This window comes from Lepidochelys kempii, chromosome 1 (genome assembly GCF_965140265.1).
Source record: "Lepidochelys kempii isolate rLepKem1 chromosome 1, rLepKem1.hap2, whole genome shotgun sequence".
Lineage (NCBI taxonomy): Eukaryota > Metazoa > Chordata > Testudines > Cheloniidae > Lepidochelys > Lepidochelys kempii.
Window position 1 is genome coordinate 152578091 of NC_133256.1, and position 27975 is coordinate 152606065.

Here is a 27975-nt window from a genome sequence, read left to right on the forward strand (position 1 = left end):
CCCACCCCCCCAATAGAAATAAAATTTTTCTAAGCTGTTTTGCTTTCTTATCTCTTTAGAGGGAATGATTGTTGAGTTGGACTAGGTGAACTGTCTTTTGCTGGAGAGGATTTCAGTTATGTACCAAAAGGATAGGCATCCTATTTTGCATCTTTTTTTCTGAGCTTTGCCTTTACTAATCTGGTATAACTATGCATTTTGTTATGTGGTGCTTTATACAGTCCATATCTTCATGTGTTAGTTTGACAAGTAGTATTGAGAAACTTTAATTGGGGGATGGGAGGGTGGAATAATATTAAGGCATACTAATGTGACAAGGGCGGGAAAGAAATTGGTTAATATTGTATTTAAGACGCTACCAATGTAAAAGTGGAAGGAAAAGTAACTAAACAATTATAACTAAGATCCAAGTGCTTGTAACTTAAGTATAAAAAGGCACAGTCTCTTCTGCATATATTACTATGTATTCGTTCTGTTACACTAGCACCTGCAGGACCCAAACAGGTCAGCACTTCACTTTACTAGATATATACTAAGACAGTTCCTACCCCAGAGAACCTATAATTTAAGACACAAGGCAGCAGGTGAGTGGAAAGAGTTTAGGGGAGAGAGGACTGAATCAATGTATGTGATAACTTGCATTGTAGATTTAGCTGGGCATTGGTACACAAACTCTTGGTATCCCCTTGTGTTTTAAGTGTATAGCTAGATGCCAGGCAGATTTGTTGCACTTTTCCATATCCATTCATGCTGTTCATTTGATTCACTTTACAGACAAATGCAGGCAATGAGCCAGACATGGAAGATGAACAAGTTTGCTGTGAAGCTTTGGAGGTGATGACCTTGTGTTTTGCTTTGATTCCAACAGCATTGGATGCACTTAGTAAAGAAAAGGCATGGCAGACATTTATCATTGACTTGCTATTGCACTGTCACAGCAAGTAAGTGATTTAAAATAAATAGCACTTGTATAGTGTTTTACCTCTTCAAAACACTGTACAAACTAATCTAAAACACAAAGTAGATGTTGCAGCTATTTATCATCTTTTTAACTACAAGGGGGTTTTTTGTACAGAAATACTAAAGACTTTCAGTGTTGGTTTGCTTTGTGTTAAGTTCAAAATACGTTTGCTTTTTTATGATTAACTGGTTACTCATGTACAAATATGTATTAGTATGCTGCTTAGCAATATAACTTTGTAACTAGGTTCTGTGTCTCACCAACTTTCACTGAAATCAGTGAGTTGCAGGTGTTCAGTACCACTAAGCATTGTGCTGTTTATTTCAAAAGTCAGTTAAACCAGAAAATAGTGTTTTAGAAATCCTGAAGAGGGTATTTGGCCATTCTGACTTTCGTTCATAATGTGATGCATGTATTAGTAACACTAATGTTGTTACTTTTTCCACTTGTACTCATTTGTTCAAAAACTCTAATCCTTTTCTTTTACTGGTAAGAGGGAGAACCCTTAATGTATTATAAATGTCCAACTGACTTGACAGAGTGCTTATTAAGCTTCCAAAAAGACCAGTAAATGTTGTATTTAATGCCATTCAAAAAAGTTGAGTTTTATTTTGTTGAGTTTGTATTTTGAAAGATCAACAATAGGTAAGTGAGTTAAGTCATGATTGTCCAATCTGTGGAATGTTAGTTATCTGGGTTAAATCCTAGCCCCATTGAAGTCAATACAAGTTTTGAAATAGACTTATATGGAGTCAGGGTTTCACCCACAGTGTTTGATTTCTTTTCCATCTAGATGTGACAAGCTGTAAAGATTTCTACACTACTCTGCATGAAGTTCTGTGATTAACTTTCCAGACATTTTCTTTAGCATATAGCACATCTTGTACACTAGTGTTGGAAAAACATTTTTTCTGTGTGTATCTCCTAACAAATCCTTTCCGTTGAGAAACACTTGAAATGTGGTTGCCTCTTAATATAGCAATCCACGTCAGCCAGAGTGAATGTTATCTAAGACAGGTGTTTCAAAGACTGAATCACTGGTACCAGGATAAATGAACTTAGTTATATATGAGCTGAGGATAGCCACAAGGAACATGAACTTCAGGTATGAAGTTTTTTGCAGGGAGTGGGGAGGCTTAATACCAGAGAATAAGCATAATTACTTCACGTTGACCTGAAGCAAGGACACATTCTATCTTTTGGTTTGCTTGAAAGCCGTCAAAAGGCCAGACTGTGGGTGTGAAAGCAACTGACACACAATGTGTTTCAAGATGCTGTTTTTTCAACTTCTGAAATCAGTTATCGCAAATGAATTCTATGAACCCTAAACATATAGCAGTAAAATGTGACCTGAAGAACAGTAATAGGCCCATTGCCCGTAGTATTTTGTTCATGAATATTTTGAGTATCAATCACAACAAAATGGTAAGTATCATTCCTCACTACTGTGTTACAGTTTACAGTAGTGTTCTTTAGCCGTACGATTAAGTATCCCTGCATTATCATAGGCTGCAGTTAACAAGGCTGCTAGTACCTTGTGATACTGATTGTTGCTTTAGCAGCTTCACAAAAGTTTGAGATCCACATCTAATTAATTTACATATTAGTTTTCATAGCTTGTAGTAAAAAAAAATGCAGACAGACAAAATGTGCTTAACTTTATTTTTAATCACGCTAACAGATATTAAATAGACTTATTTTTCACCAATCTCTTGTATTTTTAGAGCAGCCTTTCTGTAATATAAAATCAAGGGGTTTTTTGGTTCCAAGTGTATGCACATTACACATCAAACTTGGAGGGTGGTTGTAGCAGAGATATAGGTAAAGTTGTTCATTGTTCACCTCTTCTTGAACGTTGGAAGACTTTTTTTCGTACAAAGCTGTGCAGTCCTGACTGTGCAAGCTTGAATAATGCCTGACATCTCTGAGATAGTTTAGTATAAGGTTATTCAAGAATCTGGCATCTGCATTTGGTTTAATAGTAGCATTTTCCTTTACAGAGATAAATACCTCATAAGATCTGAATTCTAGGAAGTGGGTCTCACACTCCATGTGTTAAATGATCTAGAAGTATGTTGCATTTATTGGGAAATGAAACACTGCATAGATCAATCAAGATTTTCATCTCATCAGACTCTGTGTGTGTGTAGAAATTTGTTTTCCTTCAGAGTTGGAAAGACAATCAAATGTAGATGAGGCAAAATATACATTCCCCTGCAATTTTTGATTGATGTAGGTGAGGTACCCACCATTCATGATGAGGTCGTCCATGTCCAGTTATATCTAATATGTGCCATGCAGTGTTTGTGCAGCACATATCAAGCACTGTTGAGAGAAAGTTCCCTTTAGGGATACACATCTGCAGTGTGTGTTACACACTGCTTCATATAGTCTCCATTACTAAATGGCTTGATGCTTGGTTAACTCCAGTAACTTTTAAATTTGAAGTAGTTTATTTTAAAATAAAGACCATTGTACTATAAAATCTTCTGCATGAAATGTCAGTCTAGATCTTCTGTTTTTTCCAACAACATAACTGTTGTGTTTGATTTATTGTGACTTTTCCAGCAGTATACTCTTTTTGTCATAGCAGCTAAAAGTGGTATCTCAAGCAAATAGATTTCTGCATCCTCTTTCAACTGGGTTTTTTGACAAGGCAAGGAATTTGTGATCTGCAGTTACACACTTTTTGAATTTTTTTTATGTGAGACCTGGTAGTCTGTCATGGATCACACTTGGGCATCCCTCCACTATTGAATTTTTTTCTACATGAGCATTCAATAGACCACTTTGCATTAAGTTTCCTTTCACTATATAATTTAATCCAGAGGTGGCCCAAGTTACTGAGCCTTATATGACAGTCTTCAGAAGTTCAAGAGATGGGGCACACTGGCCGGGGGTTGGAGCTTCAGCCCCTCGGGAGGCACCTGCTGGGGCTCAGAGTTTCAGCCCCACTCCTGCTGAAGCCCCAGCAGGCGTGCTCCACAGGGCTGAAGTCCCAAGATCCCCCTCCCCGCTGGGCAGAAGCCCCTACTCCATCATCCCGCTGCAAGGTAAAGGTTCTAAGCGTGTGCACTCCCCACCACCACCACCACCACCACCCCCCCCCCCCCGCAACCACACTTTAACTGTAAAAGAGCTGCATGCAGCTCACAAGCCACAGTTTGGCCACCCCTGATTTAATTTGTTTGGTCCTGCTAGTGTGGCTAATATTTTGACATTGAAAGGAGCAACCAGAATAACTATTTAGGTTAGTCTTTTATTACTATGAATGACATCTGTTATTTTGTAATGACAAATCATGTTTTAATGATAATTAGCAACTGCTTGTATTGCTGCAAGAACTGACATTTAACTTAACATTTAACTATATTTGGCATTCGCATAAACATCTGATGCAAGTATAACATGCTGTATATTTCTCAGTGCTGATAAGTCACAGAATTAACTTACAAACATCTTACAAATTACATTTAGAATGAATTTTAAATCTTCAAGTAAATTTACTTATGAAAGGTATTGGATTGACTGCACTAGAAAGTGAAGTAACCTGTTTACAGAAAGCATATAGTAATAGCATATCAACCCCACCTCAAAGCTATGTATCCAGACCCCTTCAGTCATAGGAGACTGCTAAAACTGGTTGTCAAAGATGCCATTTGTAATAATGAGTTTTCTGTTCTTGGCATTTATGCATCAGTAACTGGACTACAGAATTCGAATTGAGTATGCATAAATTCGAAGGCCAGAAAGGGACCATTTTGATCTAAACTGAGCTGCTGCTTAACATAGGTTGTAGAATTTCACTCTGGATCTTGCATCTTACCACAATTTGTGGCCAAGCTAGAGCATGTTTTAGAAAAACATTTAGTCTTGATTTGAAGACTCCAAATGATGGAGAATTTATAAGGTCCTTTTGGTAATCCAGTGTTTAATTACCTTGCTGTTAAAACTATCTTATTACCAGTCAGAACTTTGCTGGCTTCAGCTTCCAGCCATTAGATCTTGTTATGCCTTTGACTGCTAGGTTAGAGACTACAAGTGAACAGCTAAGAGACAGTGTTTACTTTTGATTGCTGCTAACTGGGGCCAAATTTGAAGTGGTGCTTTAGTTTTGAGAAATTTTGTTCTGTTTCTGTATCCTGACCTTTCTCAGTATATGGGACAATTGTACTGTGTCTTTCTTCCTGCAACCGCTAGAGGCAGTTCAAACATACCTGCGTTCTGCGGCTTGACCCACACCCCTTTTTTCCCTCATGTCTTAATTCTGTGTCCAACTTGCTAAACAGAGCAGCACTTTAGTTCTCCTGAGTCATCCATTACGATCCCAGCCTTTAAAGATTATATGGTGTCATTAGCTAACAATTTTTTTCTCTCTCTCTCTCACATGTGCTAAAATTTAAGGGACTCATCCACTTATATGGGGCCACCCACTGAGCTTCTTATCTCTGGTTTTCCCTTCTCCACCATCGTGGTGAAGCAAGCCAGATTTAGCAAAATGAAGGATGTCAGCACAGTCAATACAATAAGTTACCCGTTGGTCAGTTGTCTACCTCAAGTGTTTGTAAAACTATTAGTAGTGGTGATAACCCAGCTGAGAACTCTAGGAACTTCTCTATACCGATTCTTAGAGGACCTGCTCATCAGAACAGCATTCTCCTGGAACCACTAGAAGTAACCCAGAGGGCCCTCTCCATTCTTTGACAATATGCATTTATGATCAATTTAAAGAATCTCTCTTTTCAGAGTCAAGATAGAGATAAGTCAGTTTTCCTAAAGCAGAGAGGGGTTAATAAGATCCAAGGACTGACTTCTGAAGTGTCATTCTTCCATCTATATCCAGGACATAAGTCTTCTGATCTCATGCAAAGAGATTATTCAACAGGCAAGATCACATAAGAAAGAGTTTCCAGATTTATTTTTGGGGACCTGGAATATGATTGCAATCTCCTCTCCCCACTTCCCCCAAATCTTTGATCATAGCTGAAGAACCATAATACGTGGGGAAGGTGGGCATGGTCAGATCTTCATAGCGTCGTATCTTCAGAATTATCACTTCCTAGAGGAAAGTAGTTGAATTGGCTCTTTTGGACTTCCCAGATCACCTGAGAGCAAGGCAAATGCTGTTTGAGTCAGGCAACACAATGCTCCTGGCATACATAAATAAGCAGCAGGGTTCAAGAAACTCAAATCAAAATGTCAGAGAAATTTGGATTCTTTTGTGGGCAAAATGTCACCTACCTTCTGTTATGGCAATAAAATATAAGGGAATACCCTGAAAAGAAGAGGAGACTGGCTGAACAATTAACAGGTAAACACCTCAGAATGGTCCTTAAATTGTCCCCGCAACAAAAGTGTTTCTGCTCATATTTCAAAGCTACACCACTCAGAGATGCCATAGAGCTATCTAGATGTAACACAAAGGCAAGGCTCTCCTTCATCAGGAAACAGGCTCACAAATTTGCAGATTGGCTTTCCTCCACTCTTTCACTATTAGGCTAAGTATGTCAAAAGATGAAAAAAGGAGTAAGACAGCTGTTGTTCTCATCCCCCAAAACAGATATTGAAGGTATGGTACTCAGACCAAGTAGAGATCTCATGTCTCCACTCTATCAGCTTACTAACAGGCAGGAGCACTTATTCCAGGACTGTTGAATTCCTAAACATGGCAATATTCTTTCAAAATAGCAGGTGCTGCAAGCCTTCCATCCATCCCACTGGTGTTCACAATAGATCAGTCCTAGGAAATATCAAGTGTTTCAGCTCTTCCGCGTTCCATACAGGATGGAACTAAACCTGACCATGTACCAACCACCATTGCATCCCATGTGTTAGTATAAACCAGTCTCAGACTCATCCAAGTCTGATGTAGATCAGCCTCCAAGTTTGTTAGAGCAGCGTCTCTAACCAAACCAGCAGTTATTTCGATCTTCCGTGTCTGGGATCTCTCTTAACCCATCTATTCAAAATCTACTGTATACAATTACTTCATATTTGTGGCCCATAAAGGCATAGTGGTCACCAAATCTCTGCTGTTAAAAGGTACAAGATTTACTGCTTTTTTCAAGAGGAAAAACGGTTGCTCTTTGGACTCATCACACTAAGATCTATCAGATAAAATGATTAAATGAAGTCATTTTGTACAACAGAATTCCTTTCTGGACATGGGTAGTGTCTCTCTTCTTGAAACTACTAGTGGCAGTTCAGACTCATCCAAAAAGTTCCAGAGCATTAGCTATTCCCCTCCCACTCTCATGCTTGATGAGTACTTTCACAGATGCATGGAATCATTAAAGTTTTATTAAGAGGTTATAATCTTCTAATACCTTCTTTCATTGTGCTAAATATATATAGACGTGAACCTTGAATAGGTCATCGTATATATATCCAGAAAAAATTCACTCAGCGGGGGTGGAACTGAAAAGAAGTCAGTCACAGAAAAGAAATCTGGTACATTTTTTCCATTCTTGAATTGTTCCAATTATCTTGTACTCGGGGAGAAAGAGCAGTAAGAAAAAATGAGTATGAAGGGAGAACAAAAATAGAGGAATATTTCCCCCTCCCTACAGTAAGAGAGATTAGTAATTTTGGGATCACCTCTTGGAGCATCTTCCTGCTAAAAAGACACTTCTGCTTGGGAGTGAAAAATAAGGCTTACAGTGTTTTATGACAGGTTTCAGAGTAGCAGCCATGTTAGTCTGTATTCGCAAAAAGAAAAGGAGTACTTGTGGCACCTTAGAGACTAACAAATTTATTTAAGCATAAGCTTTCATGAGCTACAGCTCACTTCATCGGATGCAACAGTCTTGATGGTTGACAAGGTGGCAATTTTACAGATTTCCCCTGTTGTGGCGCCCATATCTTCTGCCCAGAAGGCCGCTGTGGAATACAATGAATGGGATCTGATCCATTTTGGAATACGCTTTGTCTGTGGCTGAATAGGCTTCAATGACACAGCACTTGGTTCACTAGATGCACAGAGTGTGGATTCATTGCAGATCTAGGCATTTAAAGGTGGAAGGAACTGAACAGGGATGATGTTTTCCTGAACTGATCAATTCTATTAAAGTATATTTTAATTGCTTCTCTCACAGTGATGTGAGAAAACCTGGATTTGTGCTGGAAATGGCCCACCTTGATCATCATACACATTGTAAGGAGAGTGATCACTTTAGATAAGCTATTACCAGCAGGAGAGTGGGGTGGGAGGAGGTATTTTTTCATGCTTTGTGTGTATATAATATCTTCTAAACTTTCCACAGTATGCATTCGATGAAGTGAGCTGTAGCTCACGAAAGCTTATGCTCAAATAAATTGGTTAGTCTCTTAGTGTGATGACAGTTCACAATGACAAAGACGTGTGTGTGTGTGTGTGTTGGTTGGTTTGGAGAACTTGGCCTGTTTGTTTTTCCTGTTACGTGTTTGCCAAATAAAAATTACCTTATGCTTAAAAATATCTTTTAAATAGCACTTTTTTTGCATATTCCAGTTTCTACTATTTTATTTTAAATGGTGAAACTAAGTTTCATCGAATTCCAACCATTTGTGAACATATGGTATTGTTCTTTTTTACATGTATATGTTGCTGCATGTTACATGTTGATTCAGTATTGCTGTATGTTATGTTGCATGATCGTCTCAATTCTCTATCCTTTCCAGCCGCTTGAATATTCAGAGAGCTTTCCTTATGTGTTCTGATTACATCCTTGTCTTCCTCCCCTACTTTGCAGTATATGCATTTAATTTTAAACGTGGATCACTTAAGGGGATTCTCAGCAAGTCGTACTACTTGACTAGAAGAATCTTAATTAGGTACATCGTGCTCATAAATCATTTCAACTCTGATTTTTTTAAATATGATTTGCAATTAGGATGCCAGAAGTCCAGTAACTTGAGAATTATATGCTGAAATTCACAAATAGCAAAGGTAGAGGGCATTCAGGATGTAATTTGTTTTAAACTTTGCATTCTCATATCTCACTAAAGTCCCGGTCATCAGTTTTGACTTCATTTGATGCCCCAATGCATATAAGTCTGCAGGTGAAGTTACATCTGCTATAGAATAAGGAGACAGTCTAGGAAATAAACTGTTCTTATTTGTATTGCATAGTTTTGCAAAGGTTCTTTTAATGCAGTTTACACCCTATGGAATAAAAGATATTTAAAAAGAAGCTGCAGTCTACAAACGTATTGGGGCCTTTTGTTTTTTTAAGTACTGAATAGACCACCCCACGCTCTCTAGTGGATTCCAGTATGGGGTTAATGTCACCATGTTGGTATTGGGCCATGGAGCAAGGGCTGGCAGTCATACAAAATTGTGGGTGTTTGTTAAATCTGTTTGCAGATCACCTTCACTTATACTAAAAGACAACATCATTGATTTTTTGCTCATCTTGTTTTAAAGGGCAAGGTGAGATATTTAAAAGTTTGTCGTATTAATGGTTGGTTCTTTTATAGTTTTTGGTTTATAAATAGTGATTCTCTTGAAAGAAAAAACAAATGAGGGACAATAACTAAAATGTGAAGGTATTGTTGTTGCTTACATTTTGCCAAAAAAGACTATATTGTGCAGTTTAACATATAATTTACAGTTGTGTGTTTTTCTCTTTTAACAAAAATTTTCGTGGATTTCAAGAGGTATTTTTTTTAGCCCACATTAAAATTGTATTTATCCTTTATAGGAAAAATTAAATGTTTTTTTCACTGTTTTCAGAACTGTTCGTCAGATGGCACAGGAGCAATTCTTTTTAATGGCTACCAGGTGTTGTATGGGACAGAGACCTCTGCTTTTCTTCATTACACTGCTGTTTACTGTGTTAGGGGTAAGGCATTTGAAATTAACACTTCCATTATTCTAGTACAGTTTGGTGTTCTATAAGAAATGAGTGATAAGATAAAAAATAATTTCAATTAAGAGTACCTTACTACCATGTATAATGCACTTGAATTTACATGTTTTGAACGTTTTTTCTTTAATTATGCTGCTATGGCTCTTGTGTTGCAATGCGTTGTAGGATCATTCCAATTTGATAGCGGTAAAAATGGTCTCTTACACAAATACTAAAAATATATTTTTTAAAATGTAACTATTTTAAAAGTGAATGGCAAAACTTCTTTTGAAATGTTTATTCCTTAGCAAATTAGATAAATATGCATAAATTATGAATAAATTTGTTTTTAAGCTACATATTTGTGAAGCAGTTCATCCTTCATTTTCTGTACCTGTCAGGACTTTCAAACTCAGTGTACTTCTGGCTCTGTATTAAACGTTTTATCTCCTCAGTTGATCTTTACAAGTTAGTGAAAGAAGCTGCTTTTCAAGTATTTAGTTCCAAAATAAATTGTCATTTTTAAGTTTACACACAACTGTTAATCTCTTCAAATATTAAACTTTTTCATTTTATTTTTCTATTACAGTTCTATTCAGCTTAGGAAAAAATTGTCTGGGTTTAGTGGCTCTAAATAAAAAAGGCATTTATAAATTTATTTATTTATATTTGTGTTAGAGTACTGCAAGAGAGAGAGCTAAGCATTCAGGAGACTACTTCACCCTATTAAGACACCTTCTTAACTACGCTTACAACAGTAATATTAATGTGCCCAATGCTGAAGTTCTTCTTAATAATGAAATAGACTGGCTTAAAAGGATTAGGGTAAGTTGTAATATCAGGTGAATTATAGAGATTGGTCTTCCAAAAATTCAGATTAAAGTTTAGTTGTAAATTTCACAAAAGATACATAATTTCAAGCCTTCTAACTTTTTTAAAATATTAGGATGAAGTGAAAAGAACAGGAGAAACAGGTGTTGAAGAGACGATCTTGGAAGGCCACCTTGGAGTAACAAAAGAGTTGTTGGCATTCCAAACTCCTGAAAAGAAATATCATATTGGTTGTGAAAAGGGAGGTGCTAATCTCATTAAAGTAAGTTACAGTTTGTATTATATGTTAATTTTGAATATCGCTACTTTGAAACCAGTAAAAAAAAAATGTGGAGAAACTTTTTATTTTACAGAATGGAACCACAAAAGTGCCTCATTCCATGAAGCATTTTTTGTTTGTAAAGCAAATGGTTCTACTTGGAATTTATTAAACTTTTCAAAGTATAATGGACATGTTGGTCTATTAAGAATACTTAGCGTTTACATTGCCTTTTACATCTTCAGACCACCGTTTGTTGATCTGTTACAACTTAGTGAGATAACTTTATATGTAAGGCCCCACTTATAATATTGCAGAAATTGCATATTCCACAATATTTAGCTTCCACCACAATTTTGATAGCAGGAGTCCCACCATGCTTGAGGCTGACCATGGGAGCCCCCACTGTCAGCTCCGGGCAACCAACAGCAGAAGCAGCCCAGTGTTCCTACTCTCAGCCTGGGCGGCCAACAGCAGAAAATCACAGAAAAGTAATAACAGACTTTATTACCGCAAATAATTTCCATTATTACTTTTCTGCAATTTTCTATGGCTTGTTCAGAATTCAGCCGCAATTTTTTGAAAATCTTCCCACAGTTCAAGTAGGGCCTTACTTATAGTCTGCTTTGCAGCTGGGGAAACTGAAGCAACAAGTTAGCTTGACAAACTATGCATAGTGAGACAGATATAGAGCACAGAGATTCTTTCCTTTCATGTCCCAAATTCAGTCTATTAGCTCTTGCTAATTAATTTATTCTTTTGTGTTCAAGTTTATGTACAACTCCATCATGTCTGAATAGTTAATCAAGTGTTTTCTGTGCATGAGTAGGGTGATAGCTCTGAGCTTTGAAGCTCTCTTGTTGAGAACACAAAGCAACAGCTAGAATAGTACTTTCCAAAGGTGATACACTAATTTAGCAAGATTTGTCACTGATCCAGATTGATTAGAGACTTACAATTGAATTCTAAAAAGAGAGTTAACTTGAAGATAGAATATTTCCAAAAAAATAAGACTACCACTTCAAATTTTTTAGGCTCTTCTTTATTATAGAATGAAATACATTTTAGCTTATCTATATTCTTTTCAGTCATCTCTCTCATAAATGTAAAGCTTTCCAGACTGTTGAAAAATACTTCAGTTTTTTAATAGTAACGGGTAACAACTTTTCTGTTTTTCAGGAATTGATAGATGACTTCATCTTTCCAGCTTCCAATGTATATTTACAATACATGAGAAATGGAGAACTGCCTGCTGAGCAAGCCATACCAGTCTGTAGTTCACCAGCTACCATTAATGCTGGTTTTGAGTTGCTAGTTGCACTAGCAGTGGGGTGTGTCCGAAACCTCAAACAAATAGTAGACACCTTGACTGAAATGTATTACATAGGTACAGCAATAACTAGTATGTAGTATTTTTAACCATCTATTTTCTAATTATTTAATCTATGTATTATAATGTATGTAAGTGTTTCCTCCCACTTATACGAGTAACTTGTGGTGTCAACTGATTTTGATGCTAATTACACCCCTCCACATACACACCGATTAAAAGAATCTTTAACTTTAAGTTTGTAAAGTCAATCACTACAAAGTTAGGGAATACCAGTGTTAAGGTTGCTTCTGCAGCCTTACTTTGGCCCCATGGTTTGTATGCATTATGATCGTCTTTAATAACTTGATCACATCCCAGTCTCCTTGCCCAGACTGTCCCAGTTTCTTTTCCACCCCCATACTCCCTGTCTCCCTCCCTGAACTCCTTGCCCTATTTGTGTCCTTCATCCCCTGTCTACTTGTCTCAGTCAGTCCCAGTTCTTCCAGCTCCTCCTCAGATTGGTCTCCCATCACCTTTTTCTACTCCTTAGTCCATCTTCTTGATTAGACAGTTGCAGTCATGACACATCCCAATCCCTAGCCTCCAGTGTTAGTCTCTGCCACAGCCTCCTTGTCTCAGTTTACCTCCACCCACACGCTCCCCCACAGGTCTGCTTCTTGTTTCTTTTGCGTTTGAATCTGGCAGCTTCCTCCTCTGTGCTGCCTGGGTCCAGCAGGAGGGTCATTGAGGGTCTACACTGCAATGTAAGCCCAATATAAAATACATTGTATTTTAACTAGGTTAAGAATTTTTTGACCCATGCTCAAACCAAGGGCTCTGGCATCCGTAATGCAGTGTGCAAACCTGAGTCAAAGTAACCATATCCTAGAATCCCTAGGCTTCCCATGGTGCACCTCCATCCCCTCCATGTGGCTGCTCTAGCCCTAGGACCATAAAGTGCTGTGGGAAAACTTTACTGCCCACCCTGAACATTACCAGGAAGCAGCTTGCTTTGCAAAAGGTTTGATCTGTTTTCTCTGCATTGCAAAACGAGGAGGCTCTCTGATAGTGTGCTTGCAAATAGGTGATCAGACCAGAATGGGTTAACACTGACCTGGATTTCTGCAGTTTGCAGAGGGATTGTGGCTTCCATTTTCAATAGAGTGGATTCCAGATTGTTGGGATAGAGAGGACTAAGTTGTCCCATGGAATTGTGGGATACTTCCAGATGACTCCCGGGACCTGAGTCAAGTGGGGCTGCATCTACACTGCAAAGCAGTAGGGCTTGAAACCTGGGTCCCAGCTTGACTCAAACTTGGACACTCCAGCCCTGCAGGATCCTGGGACTGTGCATTAGAGCCCTGGGTTAGCACAATTACAGTATAGACACAAGGGAGGCTAGCCTTGAGTCCAGGCTCAAGCAGGGGCTGATGTTGCAGTATAGACGTACCCTGAGAGCCCAGGAGACCATCTCCCTTCTCTCAGTTCCGGTGCCCAGACCCAGCAGAGTTGCAGGGAAAGTCCTGAAGACCCTTGGGCTGTAGCATGCCCAGTGCAGATGGAATCTTCAGGGAATTTAGTTACTATAGTCTAAAGTCTACTGAGCATATGCAAACAGCGATTTTTTCAAAGGCTTATAACTTTTCTCCAAATTTGGATGGATTTTCATAGGAATGGCAAAGGCACGGGAGCCTAAGTGTGTTATATACACAATGGATCACAAGCTTATGGGGAATAAATTTATAGGTCACTTTCAAATCAGAGTTGCTTGCATTACAATGTTGCTGGGACATCACTAGGTTGGCCTGTTGGTCACTGATTTTAGCTTACTTGGTGACAGTAAAAGACTAGTTGAGAGTCTGGGGGTGTGGATGCAAGGAATAGTTCAAGTGCTTGTTCCTATGTGTATTCCACACATGGCATGCATGCACTTCATGCACCTGAGACCAAAGACTTCTAGCAAGTACTCTGTTAGTCTGGGCCTCTGTCAAGTTGCTCCCTCGTGTTCTTTACTGAGAGCATAAGGAGTGGTGCAGACCAACACCGCTCAAGTTCCTTCTTATTGTCTCATGGCCTGAGTCAGAATCCTGTGTCTGAAGCTATCTTTGCATAGTCTTTCAAAACCTGTAAATATAATTGTATATAGTTCTAGTATTCATAGTGTTTAAGCATTTTAGTATTTTTATAGTCTAGTTTAGTTTAGTTTCTCCCCATCTTGGGGATCCTCTTCTTGTGGAAAAGGACTGTGCTTAGAGTCCTAGGGTTTAAGAGCTGTCATCTTCTCGGTCAGTGATGAACACCAGTGTTTCCTTTACAGTCTTGGGGAGGCTAATATCTCTGCTAAGGTCAGCAGCTGCCACTCTCCCTCTCCAAACCTGTGAGGGACAAGAGTTCTGACTGAAGAAGTACCTCATGGGGAAAGCCATGGGACCCCACGTGGATCCAGGCCAGGGAAACCGTCTTGCTCACAAATTGATACCATTGTAAAACACCATCCCTTCAAGCACAAGCTCAGAAGCAGAGGCCAGATCTGCTAAGCCCAGGGAATCACTACGTCTGGGCTTTTGATGAGACTAAAGGGCACACTAATATACTCAAGAACAGATCCCCCTCCAGGTCTTCTCCTAAAAGAAAGGATCCCTCTCCTACTCTGTCCAAGTTGGGCAAGTCCTCATGATTGGATCCTAAGGACCTATGATCATCTAAACCTCCAAATTATGAGGATAAGGTGCAAAGGAGAATGGTACCAATGGATCCCATTATAGTAATCCAGCTCTTGAGCCAAAGGATCAACACCTGCTGACACCAACTAGGAACTCCAGATAGGACTCCTCTTACATGGTATTGTCTTGTCCCCAGAAGGACCCACAGACCACCATGACCATGGATATGCTGCATATAACCATCGGGACACTTCACCCTCCAGGATGGACTGAAACCTGTACCTTTTCAGAGGATATTTTCACCCTTCCTTATCCTCAATTGCCTCTCCCTTCGGGTCTGGTTCTCCTGAGTGACATCTCCACACTGGAGGAGGAACTACCTTAAGGAGAAAAGGATACTCCATATCCTGTCCACAAGTTGGAACATTCACTCACTAGTACCAACAGCATTGCTGTTGGAACCAGAACTTACCTTTTAGTTGGCTGGCTCAGATGTTCTACATAAGCCATTGCTGCCACAGAAGGAGACTAGTCTGGACAGAGACTCTAGGAGGTCTTGGATCCATCCTCCACTCAAATATGAGTACCCACGGGACCAGTGGTACCCAGTGTCTTGGGGTCCCCCCAATGGGTTGATCCTTCATACTGGCCATATTGATGCCCATAAGATCCCTACATTAGACACCCCAGATTAGTACATGGATACTGCTGGCCTTCCTCCTCTAGCTAATGTCAGTATACAAGAAATCGAACCAGATTCACCAGTACCAATGATTCTGATGGTGTCACCTTCCTCATCTGATGAGGCAATTACCCCATCCCTGCCATCCCCACCTGACTACCATGGGCAACATCAAAAGCTCCTGCAGAAGGTGCGGAGTGAGATCCAGATTCCATTTGACAGTTTGCAGCCCTCTGAATCCTGGTCAGGTGACCCACCCAGCAAACAAGGCCAGTGTGGAACCAGCCAGGATAGTTTAGCATACTCCTTCAGCAAACAAGGCCAGTGTGGAACCAGCCAGGATAGTTTAGCATACTCCTTCTTCCTAATTTCCCATCCCAATAATGGCTGAGAGGCAATATTTTGTACCAGCTAAAGGGACGGAGTTTCTGTTTACTCCCGCTGCCCACAACTCCCTAGTAGTACAAGCAGCCACTAAGACATCCATGCTTATAGCACTGCAAGGCAATCCTTGCAGACAAGGTGCTTAAATACCTTGACCGTCTAGAGAAAGGAGATATTTTTATCCACCAGCCTTCTGTTCAAAATTGCTAACTATGAGTCTCTATTGGCAAAAAATGTTTTCACAAACACTTGAAGTTCAAAGACAAATTCCCTCAGGAGGACCAGAGCCCAATTTCAAGTCCTCATCGATGAAGGTAAACTGATGGCTAAGCTTCAGGGTGCAGTGGTCATGGCTAATACTGCATCTAGAGGTATAGCTACAGCTGTAGTGATGAGGCGTGAACCTTGGCTCCACTTCTTGGGGTTCCTTAGGGAAGTCCAGAATACCATTGAGGACTTGCCCTTTGAGGACCCTAATCTATTAAATGAAAAGACTGATTAATCTTTATGCTTGCTGAGGACTCCAGGACAACTCTCCACTCCTTGAGTATTTATACCCTGGCCCCAAAGAGAAAACACCATAAACCAAGTGTACAAGCTAAGACCTTTCCCTTAGGTGTTCTACAACCAGTCCCTTAAAAACTTCTGTGCAAACGTCAGAGGGCATAAAGGCCTATATATGCAGCTTTCTCCACCACAGCTACATCCATTCAACCTCCATCCACCAACCAGGTTACTTTTGATGGGATGCTTGAGAACCATGTACCCTTATTGATATCACTCCCTTCTGCCCCCCAAACCTTTGGTCGACTCACCCTTTTCACCCACAACTGAAGGGGAATAACAGGTCACAGGTGGGTACTAGAGATCATTCCGTCCAACTGCACTATCGAGTCTCTTCCCCCTCTTCAGGGACCATGCCCTTGCTGACCCTTTTTCAGGGACCATGCTCACAAGGAAATCCTCTGTCAGGAGGTGGACTGTCTTCTACAGCGAAGAGCTGTAGGCAATATATCTGCAAAGAAAGAAAGAAACCAATTAGGAAAACACGTAGACTGTTTGTCACGATAGCAGAGCGATCATGGGGGACAAGCATTATTGGATCAGAGACTCTAAGTAGATGTCCAGCTGTATCATTCTTTATCATCAGTGTGTAATTCTTCCCCTGGAAAGGGTGAGGGCCCGTTCCACTAGAGCACAGGCAACCTCTGTAGCATCTCTTTGAACATTTGTAAAGCTGCAACTTGGAGTTCCATCCATACCTTAACATTATGCCTTAGTCCAGACCTCTTCTGCAGATCCACCTGTTGGGACAGCAGTATTACAGACATCTGTACCAATTGCATCCTTGCTCCCTGCTCCTGTTTATGTACTGCTTACCAATTACCCACATGTGAAAATACACATAGAAACCAGCTCTCAAAGAAGAAATGGAGGTTACTTACTTGAAACTGGACCTGCTTAGGCATGTGTGGTCCTTATCTATATTCCACTGCCTGCTTTCCTTCCCCTTAGCTTTGAATCCTATCTGATTCATGGTAAGAGAAGGAATTGGAGAGGCATCGGTCCGCACCATCCTTTATTCCTTTGGTGCAGAGCATGAGGGAAGCAACTGTTCAGGGGTGGACCAGTGCACTCTACTTGCTAGAAGTCTCCAGTCTTGGACACATGGAGCGAACTCACATATGGAATACAGATAGGGACCACACATCTCGAAGAACCTCCAGTTGTAAATAACACCCATTTTCAGAGAAAACCCAACCGTAAGCCATATTGATATCTTTATGTGAAATTGCTTTCAACTGTGAAGTAAAATGTGTGGCATAAATAAACATGATGTAGAATAAGAGATTTAAGAGGAGTATAGTCTGACTAGAGAAGTATTCTTCTAAGACATTTATTTACTTTTAATAAGGAAACAAGTTACAGAGCCAAACTGGTGCAGTATTCTGAACTCTGATTCCTTGTCATTGCTAGTGGATTTTGAATTCTTCAACTTAAGTGTCTTTAAAAGGCAAATCACTGGTCTCAAGGGAATAAGTACTTCTGCTGCTAATTTGGCACTAGCTATAGTTATTTTTAAGTTGGTTATATAAGATAGTGTACTTAAAGGTTGCACTTAAACTGTCATTGGCAACAAATGCGGGCATCAATTTTAGAGGTTTTTAACTATTTTCTGTTTGAAGGTTTGGTAAGTTAAACTTCGTTTAATATAACGTTGTGAACAAATAGTAATTTCAGTTTTATGGAATTGCCTTGATTATCATAATATTGTTTTGTAATAAAATAATTTTAAAATCAATTTTGGTTATTCTCTTGTAGCTTGTGAAGCACTTACAGAATGGGAATATTTGCCACCTGTTGGGCCTCGGCCATCAAAGGGATTTGTAGGATTAAAAAATGCTGGTGCTACTTGTTACATGAATTCTGTCATTCAGCAGCTATACATGATTCCAGCTATCAGAAATGGTATTCTTGCAATTGAAGGCACAGGCAGTGATGTAGACGATGATATGTCTGGGGATGAGAAGCAGGACAATGAGGTAATTGTACAGAACTTGCTGGTCATCTGTTTTAATACGTTTAAGTCATAACTTTTTTCATCAGATAGAATTTTATTTTAATGGGTTTTCCTTACATTTCTGGCAACAAAACTGTAACCTAATATTTCTTATTTGGAAATGTTATAGACTAAAGTAGAAGGTCCAAAAGATTAAAGGTCAGGCTTGCTTTTTCCCCTTCATTTTTTCTCCCTCAGATGGAATACATGATTGAAAATGTCATCTACAATGTCGATTAAACAGTCTACATGTAGCATGTATAAGTTAAAATAGAGGAAACAGTACACAAGTTACTAGTTTTTTCCGATAATCGTTCTGTAAACGAAGAGTGCACCATACTGTACATGTTGCCTTGTTGCTAGTTTTAGTTCTCCTATATTCTGCTTCTATTCATTATGTTAATGAAGATTACATGACTGTGTTTTTGATAGAGCAATGTAGATCCTCGGGATGATGTGTTTGGTTATCCACATCAGTATGAAGATAAACCAGTGTTAAGTAAAACAGAAGATAGAAAAGAATACAATATTGGAGTTCTGAGACATCTCCAAGTCATCTTTGGTCATTTAGCAGCTTCCAGACTACAATACTACGTACCAAGAGGGTTTTGGAAACAATTCAGGTAAATAGAGAATTGGTTTTTACTATTGATTTCTGGTCACTGAGACTATTAAAATATAATAGAAGTCAGTGATATGAAAAAAGTATTAGACATAAACAGTTTGTATAAATTTAAAGATTCATGTGGTTTTATATGTGCTATTTAGAATGGTGAAAAAGTAAGCTGAATTGAGCAGAAGTAACAGCGACATCTTTGAACTCTAGCAATTTTTGAGACTTATCAGCCAGATATTAGGTTATATGTGAAAGGGAATGTTTAGTTTTTGTGCCAGTTGATGCACAACACCATAAGCAATCAGTTAACTATGCTCAGTAAAAGTGAATAGAGGTATTATAATTTCAGTGTATTTTTCTCTCCTCCAAAAATACCCCCAAAACATTTTTTTTTCTTTTTAGACTTTGGGGTGAACCTGTTAATCTCCGTGAACAACATGATGCTTTAGAATTTTTTAATTCCTTGGTGGACAGTCTAGATGAAGCTTTAAAAGCTTTGGGGCATCCAGCCATGTTAAGTAAGGTTTTGGGAGGGTCCTTCGCTGATCAGAAGATTTGTCAAGGATGCCCACATAGGTAAGTGTTTCGTTTCACCTTTTTCACAGTAAAACATTCTACATTTATGAGAGAAGATGGTTACAAAAATGTTGTAAAGCAAATAAACTGCCTTATAAAAGTCTTTCTGTTAGAAGAAGCGTACGTTGGAAAACCCCATTAATATTGAGGATATATTTTGCCTTTAACGGAAATTGCTATCGTGTTTGGCCAAAGTCTTAACAATATTTACAGTGTGTTAGTGTTTCTGTTGGTCTTATTGCTCCCCACTATCAACTGTGTTCAAAAATTTCTAAATCACTCTGTGAACACAAACCATCTGTACTAGAACAGGGGTGCCTAGGACCAAATGCACTTTGCAAAGTCCTAAAACATGCCCCACTGCTGTTTTCACCCTAGAACAACATGATGAAGACCCAGTTGACCATATTGCATGTTTATTTCTGTTCAGTTCAAGCACCAAGCTATTTCCATTAAATAAAAAAGGTGCGAATTAAATCAGATATTATAGTAGTATACAATTATTTCTTATTTAAAATAACGTATACTTAAATATATTTATGAAAGGTGCAACTGTCTCCTAAATTGCCAATGTATCTGTGTCCTAAAATTTTGTGTACCTTTTTATTGAGAAATATAACTTTATTGGAAACGAACAGAAAAGGCAGATTTGGTCAATAATGATCCAGTTGGATTTTATTATGATTGTTTTGTTGACCCCAGTTGAATTACTGGGCACGCACTGTAACCACTTCAAGAAATAATGTTAAGAGAAGTAAGTACCTGCTAGCTATGAGTTTAATATGTCTCTCTTGCTAGAAGAAAGCAAAAATACTGCAAGTTGCTAAAAACATTGGATTTTTTTAATTTAAAAAAAAGTGTTCCTTCCCCATACGAAAAGGCTAAATGTGTGTAAAATGACAGAGATGTGTAATAACCTGGGTGTTTCTCAAAGTTCAGGAACTTGTGTGGTTGTATGTTTACTTCTTGGCCTTTGAAAATATTTGGTTTAGCTGGCTTATGGGTTTGTTTCTACCAGACTTATGTAACAGTATCTATTAGCAAAAAGGATGGCCCTGGAAGAATGGTGTCTTGGGAGGAGGAGGAGGCTGGTGGTAAATAGAGTGAGAGAGATGGCAGGGAAGTAAAAGTTCCAAATTCATGAGTGTTATATAGGTGGTGTCACTGAATGTTTTGAAGGAATGGATTCAAAATAATAGTAATTTTATCATAGAAGCCTAGAATAGAGGAGAGTATACAACAGCTTACAAGTTAGAGAAAAAGATTCTTTACATTTGTGTAGAACAGGCAGAACCCTTTTGATCTATTCAGTTTCCTTTCATTTGATAAATATCAATAAGGTCAGCTACTGTCCAGGATATGTCCTAATTGATTGTCTCCATATATTGCTGCTTCATTGCTCTGATTTGTTAATTTGAAGGTCACATCAGAACGCATTAAGTCAGACATGCCAGAAAGTGTCAACTGATTTGTAAAGTCTCTATCTTGTAGATTTTCAGATAGGAAGCTAAATATACCCTCCTAGGGTGGCTGTTTGAAGCCATCACTTTAGCTCTAATATAAAGTACTTACTATAGTTTATCAAGTTGGGAAAGCCAAACTCCAGATAATAAAAGGTCAACTATGGAAAAAATTACAGCTGGAAATTGGGTTATAAAAGTACAATCTTCTGTCAGTGCACGCTTGTCCACTCATTTCTTGAGAGTTAAGCAAGTCTGTCAAGATATCTTAGATGGTTAAAAGATGTGAGGTGCTGAAAAATGCATGTAATGAATAATCCTAAAGATAAACATCTGCCACCTTTTTTGAAGTTTAGGAAAATTAAGTAATTTCTATGAGCTTCTTAAAATAAGTGCCTTGAGGACAAAGATTGAAAAGTGCATAATTAATAGAAAATACTATAATATTATCAGAATAAGATCATTGAAAGTAAAGTGAATGGGTAAATTAATATATAATACAATAATACATTCCCACTTGAATTTTCTTGAAGCTCTAAGGTTAACAGCAGATTAGATCATTTGTAGGTTAGAGGAGCTCTTCAGTCATAACCTATTTGTGTTTCGGGGTATGTGTACACAGTAAAATCTGTGTACAGGATAGCCTACCTAAACTAGTGTGAATCCAACTAGTGCAGGTAACAGTAGTGAAGACAGTGCAGTGCAAGCTTCAGCAAATGTACTACATACCTGGCATGGACCCTAAATGCATACTCGGCTTACTAGCCTACACTGATATCTTGAAAGAAGTAGGATTACTATTAATGGAAGAAATAGAAAAATTTCCAAAAATACTTTTAAAAAGTTGTAATGTAATAGAACAATTCAGGTGGTGGTCTCTAATTTTTACCATTTGTTTTTGATTATAAAACATACAAAACTTACTTTTGGGTATATTATAGTTGATTACTGAACTGCAAAAGATTAATTAAAAAGTTGTTTGAGAGCCCCAAAAATGGGAGAATATCTAGCTGTTAAAATATAGTAGTGATATTACATGTTTTAACAAAAATTGGAAAGAGCTGTTCAGAATGCTGAGAATCCTGAGATCCAGACTTTTTCTCTGAGTGATATTACAAAGACCAAAAGATAGTTACAGTGATTTTTTTTTTACTCATAAGTGTTGTTTTTGGGGAAGGGTTATGAATTTTCTCATGTTCCAGATATATGGCTCGTCTAAACACAGTTGCACTGCTTTAACAAAAGTTGCAATTTTAAACTGATTTAAACTGGGTTAAACCAGGGTTGTTTAAGTTAGGTCAGATTTACACTAAATCAGAATAAGGGTTGTCCATGCACGGGTTTGCACTAGTTTAACTAAACTAGTGCAAGTCAGTGTGCAGACAAACCCTTTCCTTAAAGTTAAAGGACTGTGTGTATGAAGTTTCAACAAAACCAGGTGATAGTTTTGAGCTCATATGAATAAGATTCAAGATTGTTTTGTTTTGCTGCCCAACTGAGTGACCATGCAGCATCTGGGTTCTTCATTCTCATTTTTTACTTATATACATTAATGTATATTTGGATCATTGGAATGCATCATTTTTCATGCTTATATAACTCAAAAATAGATTTGATTTTTTTTTTAAACATTTTCTTGGAGCTTTAATTTGAGACTAAGCATTAAGAATTTCATTCCAAAAAGATTTTGTGTGAATAGAACAGCTCTTTCAGCCTGTATTTATGGTAGGTACAACATCAGTCCCTCTCTGGAAGAGGAAACAGGAGTCGTCTGCTCGTTTTCCTCAGGGTCTCATAATTGTCTCAGATTTTGTTAAAACACAGGTCTGACATGTTTAAAGAGATACATATATTTGCTGCTTTTAGGACCCAATCAAGCAAAACTGCTGCTAGTCAGGGAATTCACTGCGGTAAATAGAACTGTTAAAATAAATGGTACTATTCAAAGTAGTAAACATCTCACCTAGTAGTGTGTTTACAGTACTGAGCCTATAGGAGTGTACAAGTGATTTAAAGCTTTGCAGCTCACTAATTAAATGACCACAGTTCTATTCTTACTAAAAAAGGGGATTTTTAAAAATTGTTTTATCCTTAACTTAGCAAGAGACAGTTGCGTGTAATTTTTCTTACATTGTTTCTTACCTATAATTAAAGGGATATCAGCTTAAAATGTATGCATAGGTTTGACAGAATTTCTATTTAATTTTTATAGTTTTGACAGATATCAATGTTTTTAATATTTTTATTTTTATCAAAATCTTCACAGTTGTTGGAAATTATGGTGGAGGGTCAGGCCATAATGTAGAACAGTAGATGTTGTGATTCAAAAAGTTAAAATTTTACAACAGTTAAAACACAAATTGTTAACATCACATCAAAATATACAAAGTAAATATCTTTAATCATACCTTAAGTTCTCAAGCAGCATTTTTCTTACTTTGCCTATCTGTCCAGTTTGCTTATTATTAGTGGCATTATTTTTCATCTGTTTGTATGTGCGCAGTGAAATAGATGTTTACCCACATTTACCAGTAAAAATCCAATTATTCTTAGCCTGTGTATGCACTTTCGAACACATGAGCTAAAAGTAGTTTCAGGTACTATACCTGCCTCTGACTGCCCCTACCAATTTTGTGGTTTTACAGTTGCATTTTCCTCTCTCTAAAATATTTTTCTGTACTGTTGCTGTGCCAGAGTCCTGCTCAGCAGGAGAGACTGAGTGACTGTACAAAGGAACCAGTGAAACTGACTATACGTTGTGTAGTCAAACACTCTACACAGAAAAAAGTATAATCTGATGTGTTACTTATAAAAAAAAAATGCACCTATTACTATAACTGAGCAGCTATTAAGATTGAGACCCACTGTTTTAACAGATTGTTTTTCTAAGTGCTCTAAAATCTCTCTGCTTGCTTGGATTGTTTTGAAATTTGCAATGCCTCATGAGTGTCCAGGGTAGGATTAGTGGTTGAAATTTAAGCAAGAGGTTCATAGTTACACCTCTGCTAATCTGCTCCAACTAATCATGCCACCATTCAATACAACTACACCTAACACACTGAACGCAGCTGGAGTGCACACAGATAAGTGCTGCAATTCAAATCTGCAATGCAACACATACAGTAGCATATTGTTTTAGTCATTCTTCATGTCTGCTTACTGTGGTACCATCTTTATTGATTCATTCCAAGTGGCTGTTAGCTTTAGGGGATGGAGTTGAGTTTTCTGTAGCAAATATTTATTTTTGTAAACCCTTTATCCTTTGCTTGGACTATCAATCACCTGGTGGAGGGGTGTGGTTTGAGAAGGAGTTCATGTTGAAGCTTAATACAAACCTATTGTACTTTATTTTTAAAACAGGCTGATGTGTTCAAAGATTTACCATTTTGAATTAGCACTTAAGAGGAAGTAATTTCAACTGTCATCTTTGATAGTCGAAGCAGTGACTTTAAATACATACATTTATATAATAAAGAATGGCTTCTTATTTTGGTGTGTCACTGTTGTAATCAAATGTCTAACAAAACATTTTGTGCTAGAATGTTTTGCAAACCATGTAAAATTGCCAAATGAACACGTTTGTATCTCCCCCTTTCCCTCTCCCCCTTTCCCTCTCCCCCTCCCCCCCCACCAATCATATCTGTAGGTACGAGTGCGAGGAATCCTTTACAACTCTGAATGTAGATATTAGAAATCACCAAAACCTGCTTGATTCTTTGGAACAATATGTCAAAGGAGACTTATTGGAAGGTGCAAATGCATATCATTGTGAAAAATGCAACAAAAAGGTAATGATCCTTTTTGTGATTTATTTTTGTGCAAGTTTGTTACTGGTTTAACAAAGTTTTAGCTTGTTTTTAGCATAATATATTTAAATTTGATTATTTTTTAGCACATAATTTATCAGTCTGTGGTTGGGTGAGGCAGTTTCACTGTGAATATTTCTAGGAAACCGTCATTTATTTAAATAAGACTTCAGAATTTGTGTCAGGAATCCAGATCTCAAATGACCAACCTGCTTCTCTCCTATATCTAAAGTTACTGCAACCCTGTTTTTTAGTGTTGCATTTTTTTGAAAGTGTGTATCTGCTTATGGAAAAGTGGATTTGTAAGCAAACCTTTCAGAAGTAACTTGGAAATTTGTTTGAAATGTATAACAGATAGCTTAACAGTGGCCTAAACAGGTCAGATGATATCATGGTGATGTAGGCTGTAGAGAACTGCTACTGTTTTAATAGTTAGCAATAATTCAATGAGATGTTAACAATATTATTTTACTTCCAAGTCCATTGCGTGCTTATTGTATGAAATTTGAAATGCTATTTACACTATGTTGTTTGCTTTGCAGCCAAGATTCTATTGATGCTGAAGTTTCTCAGTATATTATTGGTAAACATTGACAGCATTTATTAAATGGGTTTTTCATCATTAGACCTTAAATTTTGTGTTGAGTGATAATGAAAATTTAAGAATCAATATCTGTTAGTATACTGTTTGATTGTTTTTTTAGGTTGATACAGTGAAACGCTTGTTGATTAAGAAGTTGCCTCCAGTTCTTGCTATCCAGTTAAAACGATTTGACTATGACTGGGAAAGGGAATGTGCAATCAAGTTCAATGATTATTTTGAATTTCCACGGGAGCTGGACATGGAGCCTTATACAGTGGCAGGTGTAGCTAAATTGGAAGGAGATGATGTAAATCCTGAAAATCAGTTGATACAAAATGAACAGCCGGAAAATGAGCACTCTGGGAGCACTAAATACAGGCTAGTTGGTGTATTAGTACACAGTGGTCAGGCCAGTGGTGGACATTATTACTCTTACATTATCCAGAGAAATGGTGGAGATGGTGAGAAAAATCGATGGTATAAATTTGATGATGGAGATGTAACAGAGTGTAAAATGGATGATGATGAAGAAATGAAAAATCAGTGTTTTGGTGGAGAGTACATGGGGGAGGTGTTTGATCATATGATGAAGCGCATGTCCTACAGACGCCAGAAGAGGTGGTGGAATGCTTACATTCTTTTTTATGAACGTATGGACACAATGGATAAAGACAATGAACTAATAAAATATATTTCAGAACTAGCTATGACCACTAAACCCCACCAGATTAAAATGCCATCAGCCATTGAGCGAAGTGTACGGAAACAGAATGTGCAATTCATGCATAACCGTATGCAGTACAGTCTAGAATATTTCCAGTTTATAAAGAAATTGCTTACTTGTAACAGTGTCTACTTAAATCCTCCTCCAGGTTAGTATTTGAAAGTTTATTATCTATTGTTCTTATAGAAAATTAGTCTCTGTTGCCAGGAAAGATTTTATGATCATTGTTCAGAATTCTTGAGTCCTATCAAAAGTTAATATATTGCATTTCGTTTTGAACATTTTTTTTTCCTAATGGGTACTGCTTTCCTTTAAGGTTACCTGCACCATTAGAATAATTTTTCTGATTTTCATTTTAAAAAGGATTTATTACCTTATTTTTTATCTATTATGTTAAACTGTGTTTCAAAAATCACTAAAATAATTCTTATGGATACCAGATGTATTAAATTTCTATACTACTGTTGACATTTTTTTCCTGCCATCGTTTCTTGAAGTCTTACTTGTTCGTTGAAGTTTCTTACTTTTTGTTTGAGTATGTTACTAAAGGCAAAAGTAATTAGCAGCAGCTGCTTTGGTTGATTAACTCCATCAGTCAGCTGTTATCTAACCAAATTTTCAAGGTTAGATCTAATTTTTCAGAAGTGACTAATATCTCAAGTTGGGCACACAGATTTACCTGAAAGCGGCTTATGTTTTTCAGAGTGGAACCTGAGCACTTTCTGAAAATTGTGCCTCTTTCAGGTATCTCAAGTTAACCCATAATTACTGTTCACTTTTGAAAGATTAGGCCTTAATCAGTAATGAGAGGTTCTGGACGTTATGTTAGATTCTGTTTTGACCAGGTTTATGCTACCAAACAAGAACGTTAGTTAGTCTTTTTGCCAATTGTAGGTAAAATTATTTGTTTTTTATTTTGTCTACACTTCTTTAGGACAAGATCACCTGTTGCCTGAAGCAGAAGAAATAACTATGATCAGTATTCAGCTAGCTGCTAGATTTCTGTTCACCACAGGATTTCACACAAAGAAAATAGTCCGTGGCCCTGCCAGTGATTGGTATATTAGTCTTTAACAATGACTGTACCATTTTGACAGTTTGGTTTCCTTTAAGAAATTCAGGTTGTGTAAAAATAGGGTTAAAGCTGTTTGAGGTATTCATTCCATGTCTATTTCAAATGTGTATGTGGAGATGAGAGCTAAATCTGGATGGGGAAGTACAGGGGAGATATTGAGCTCTAAATTGAAGTGAGGGCTAGCCTCCTTTTGATGTATATGATGATTGTGCAGGAATAAGCTATACTATAGTAACGGTTGTGTTACAGAATTCATGTTTAACAGTACTTTCTTTAAAAATCTCCATTGCAATGGCACAACCCAAAACATAGAATATAATCTCTGAGTGCTGTTTGAATGTCTCATGGTGGTTTGATAAAAAATGATGTGGTGCGAAGAATTGCAAGAGTTTACAATCACCACGTTTGGCAGTTTTCCGCTGGATTGTCTGTTTTCTTTGTTACCCTTTTGCAAGAAATCTGATACTCTGGGACACACACACATATCACCCCCATTTTAAAAATACATTAGCTGAGAGTTTATGCAACTTCACTGCCTAAACAAAGAGCCCAGGTCTGAAACATGAGAAACCTGTCTTAGGCTCTGTACCATACTGTCTTTCAAAAAGGCTAACCCATACTGGTTTAGTCAATCTCTAACCACCATAAACCCCAC

General features: G+C 37.8%; 1 protein-coding gene across 5 annotated transcripts in view; it reads left to right on the forward strand.

The window, feature by feature from the left end:
- The window catches only part of USP9X (ubiquitin specific peptidase 9 X-linked), a 204023-nt gene that overhangs the window by 140868 nt on the left and 35180 nt on the right, over nt 1-27975 (forward strand). For 4 of the 5 annotated variants that reach the window (XM_073358602.1, XM_073358592.1, XM_073358621.1 and 1 more), the window contains 11 exons: nt 775-941; nt 9675-9783; nt 10468-10614; nt 10736-10882; nt 12059-12281; nt 18243-18463; nt 18913-19103; nt 19499-19672; nt 24779-24920; nt 25643-26393; nt 27180-27303. In XM_073358602.1, coding sequence (XP_073214703.1) covers nt 775-941; nt 9675-9783; nt 10468-10614; nt 10736-10882; nt 12059-12281; nt 18243-18463; nt 18913-19103; nt 19499-19672; nt 24779-24920; nt 25643-26393; nt 27180-27303 — 2396 coding nt within the window. The remainder of the gene's footprint in view (nt 1-774; nt 942-9674; nt 9784-10467; nt 10615-10735; nt 10883-12058; nt 12282-18242; nt 18464-18912; nt 19104-19498; nt 19673-24778; nt 24921-25642; nt 26394-27179; nt 27304-27975) is intronic. The other variant, XM_073358612.1, reaches the window with a different exon arrangement.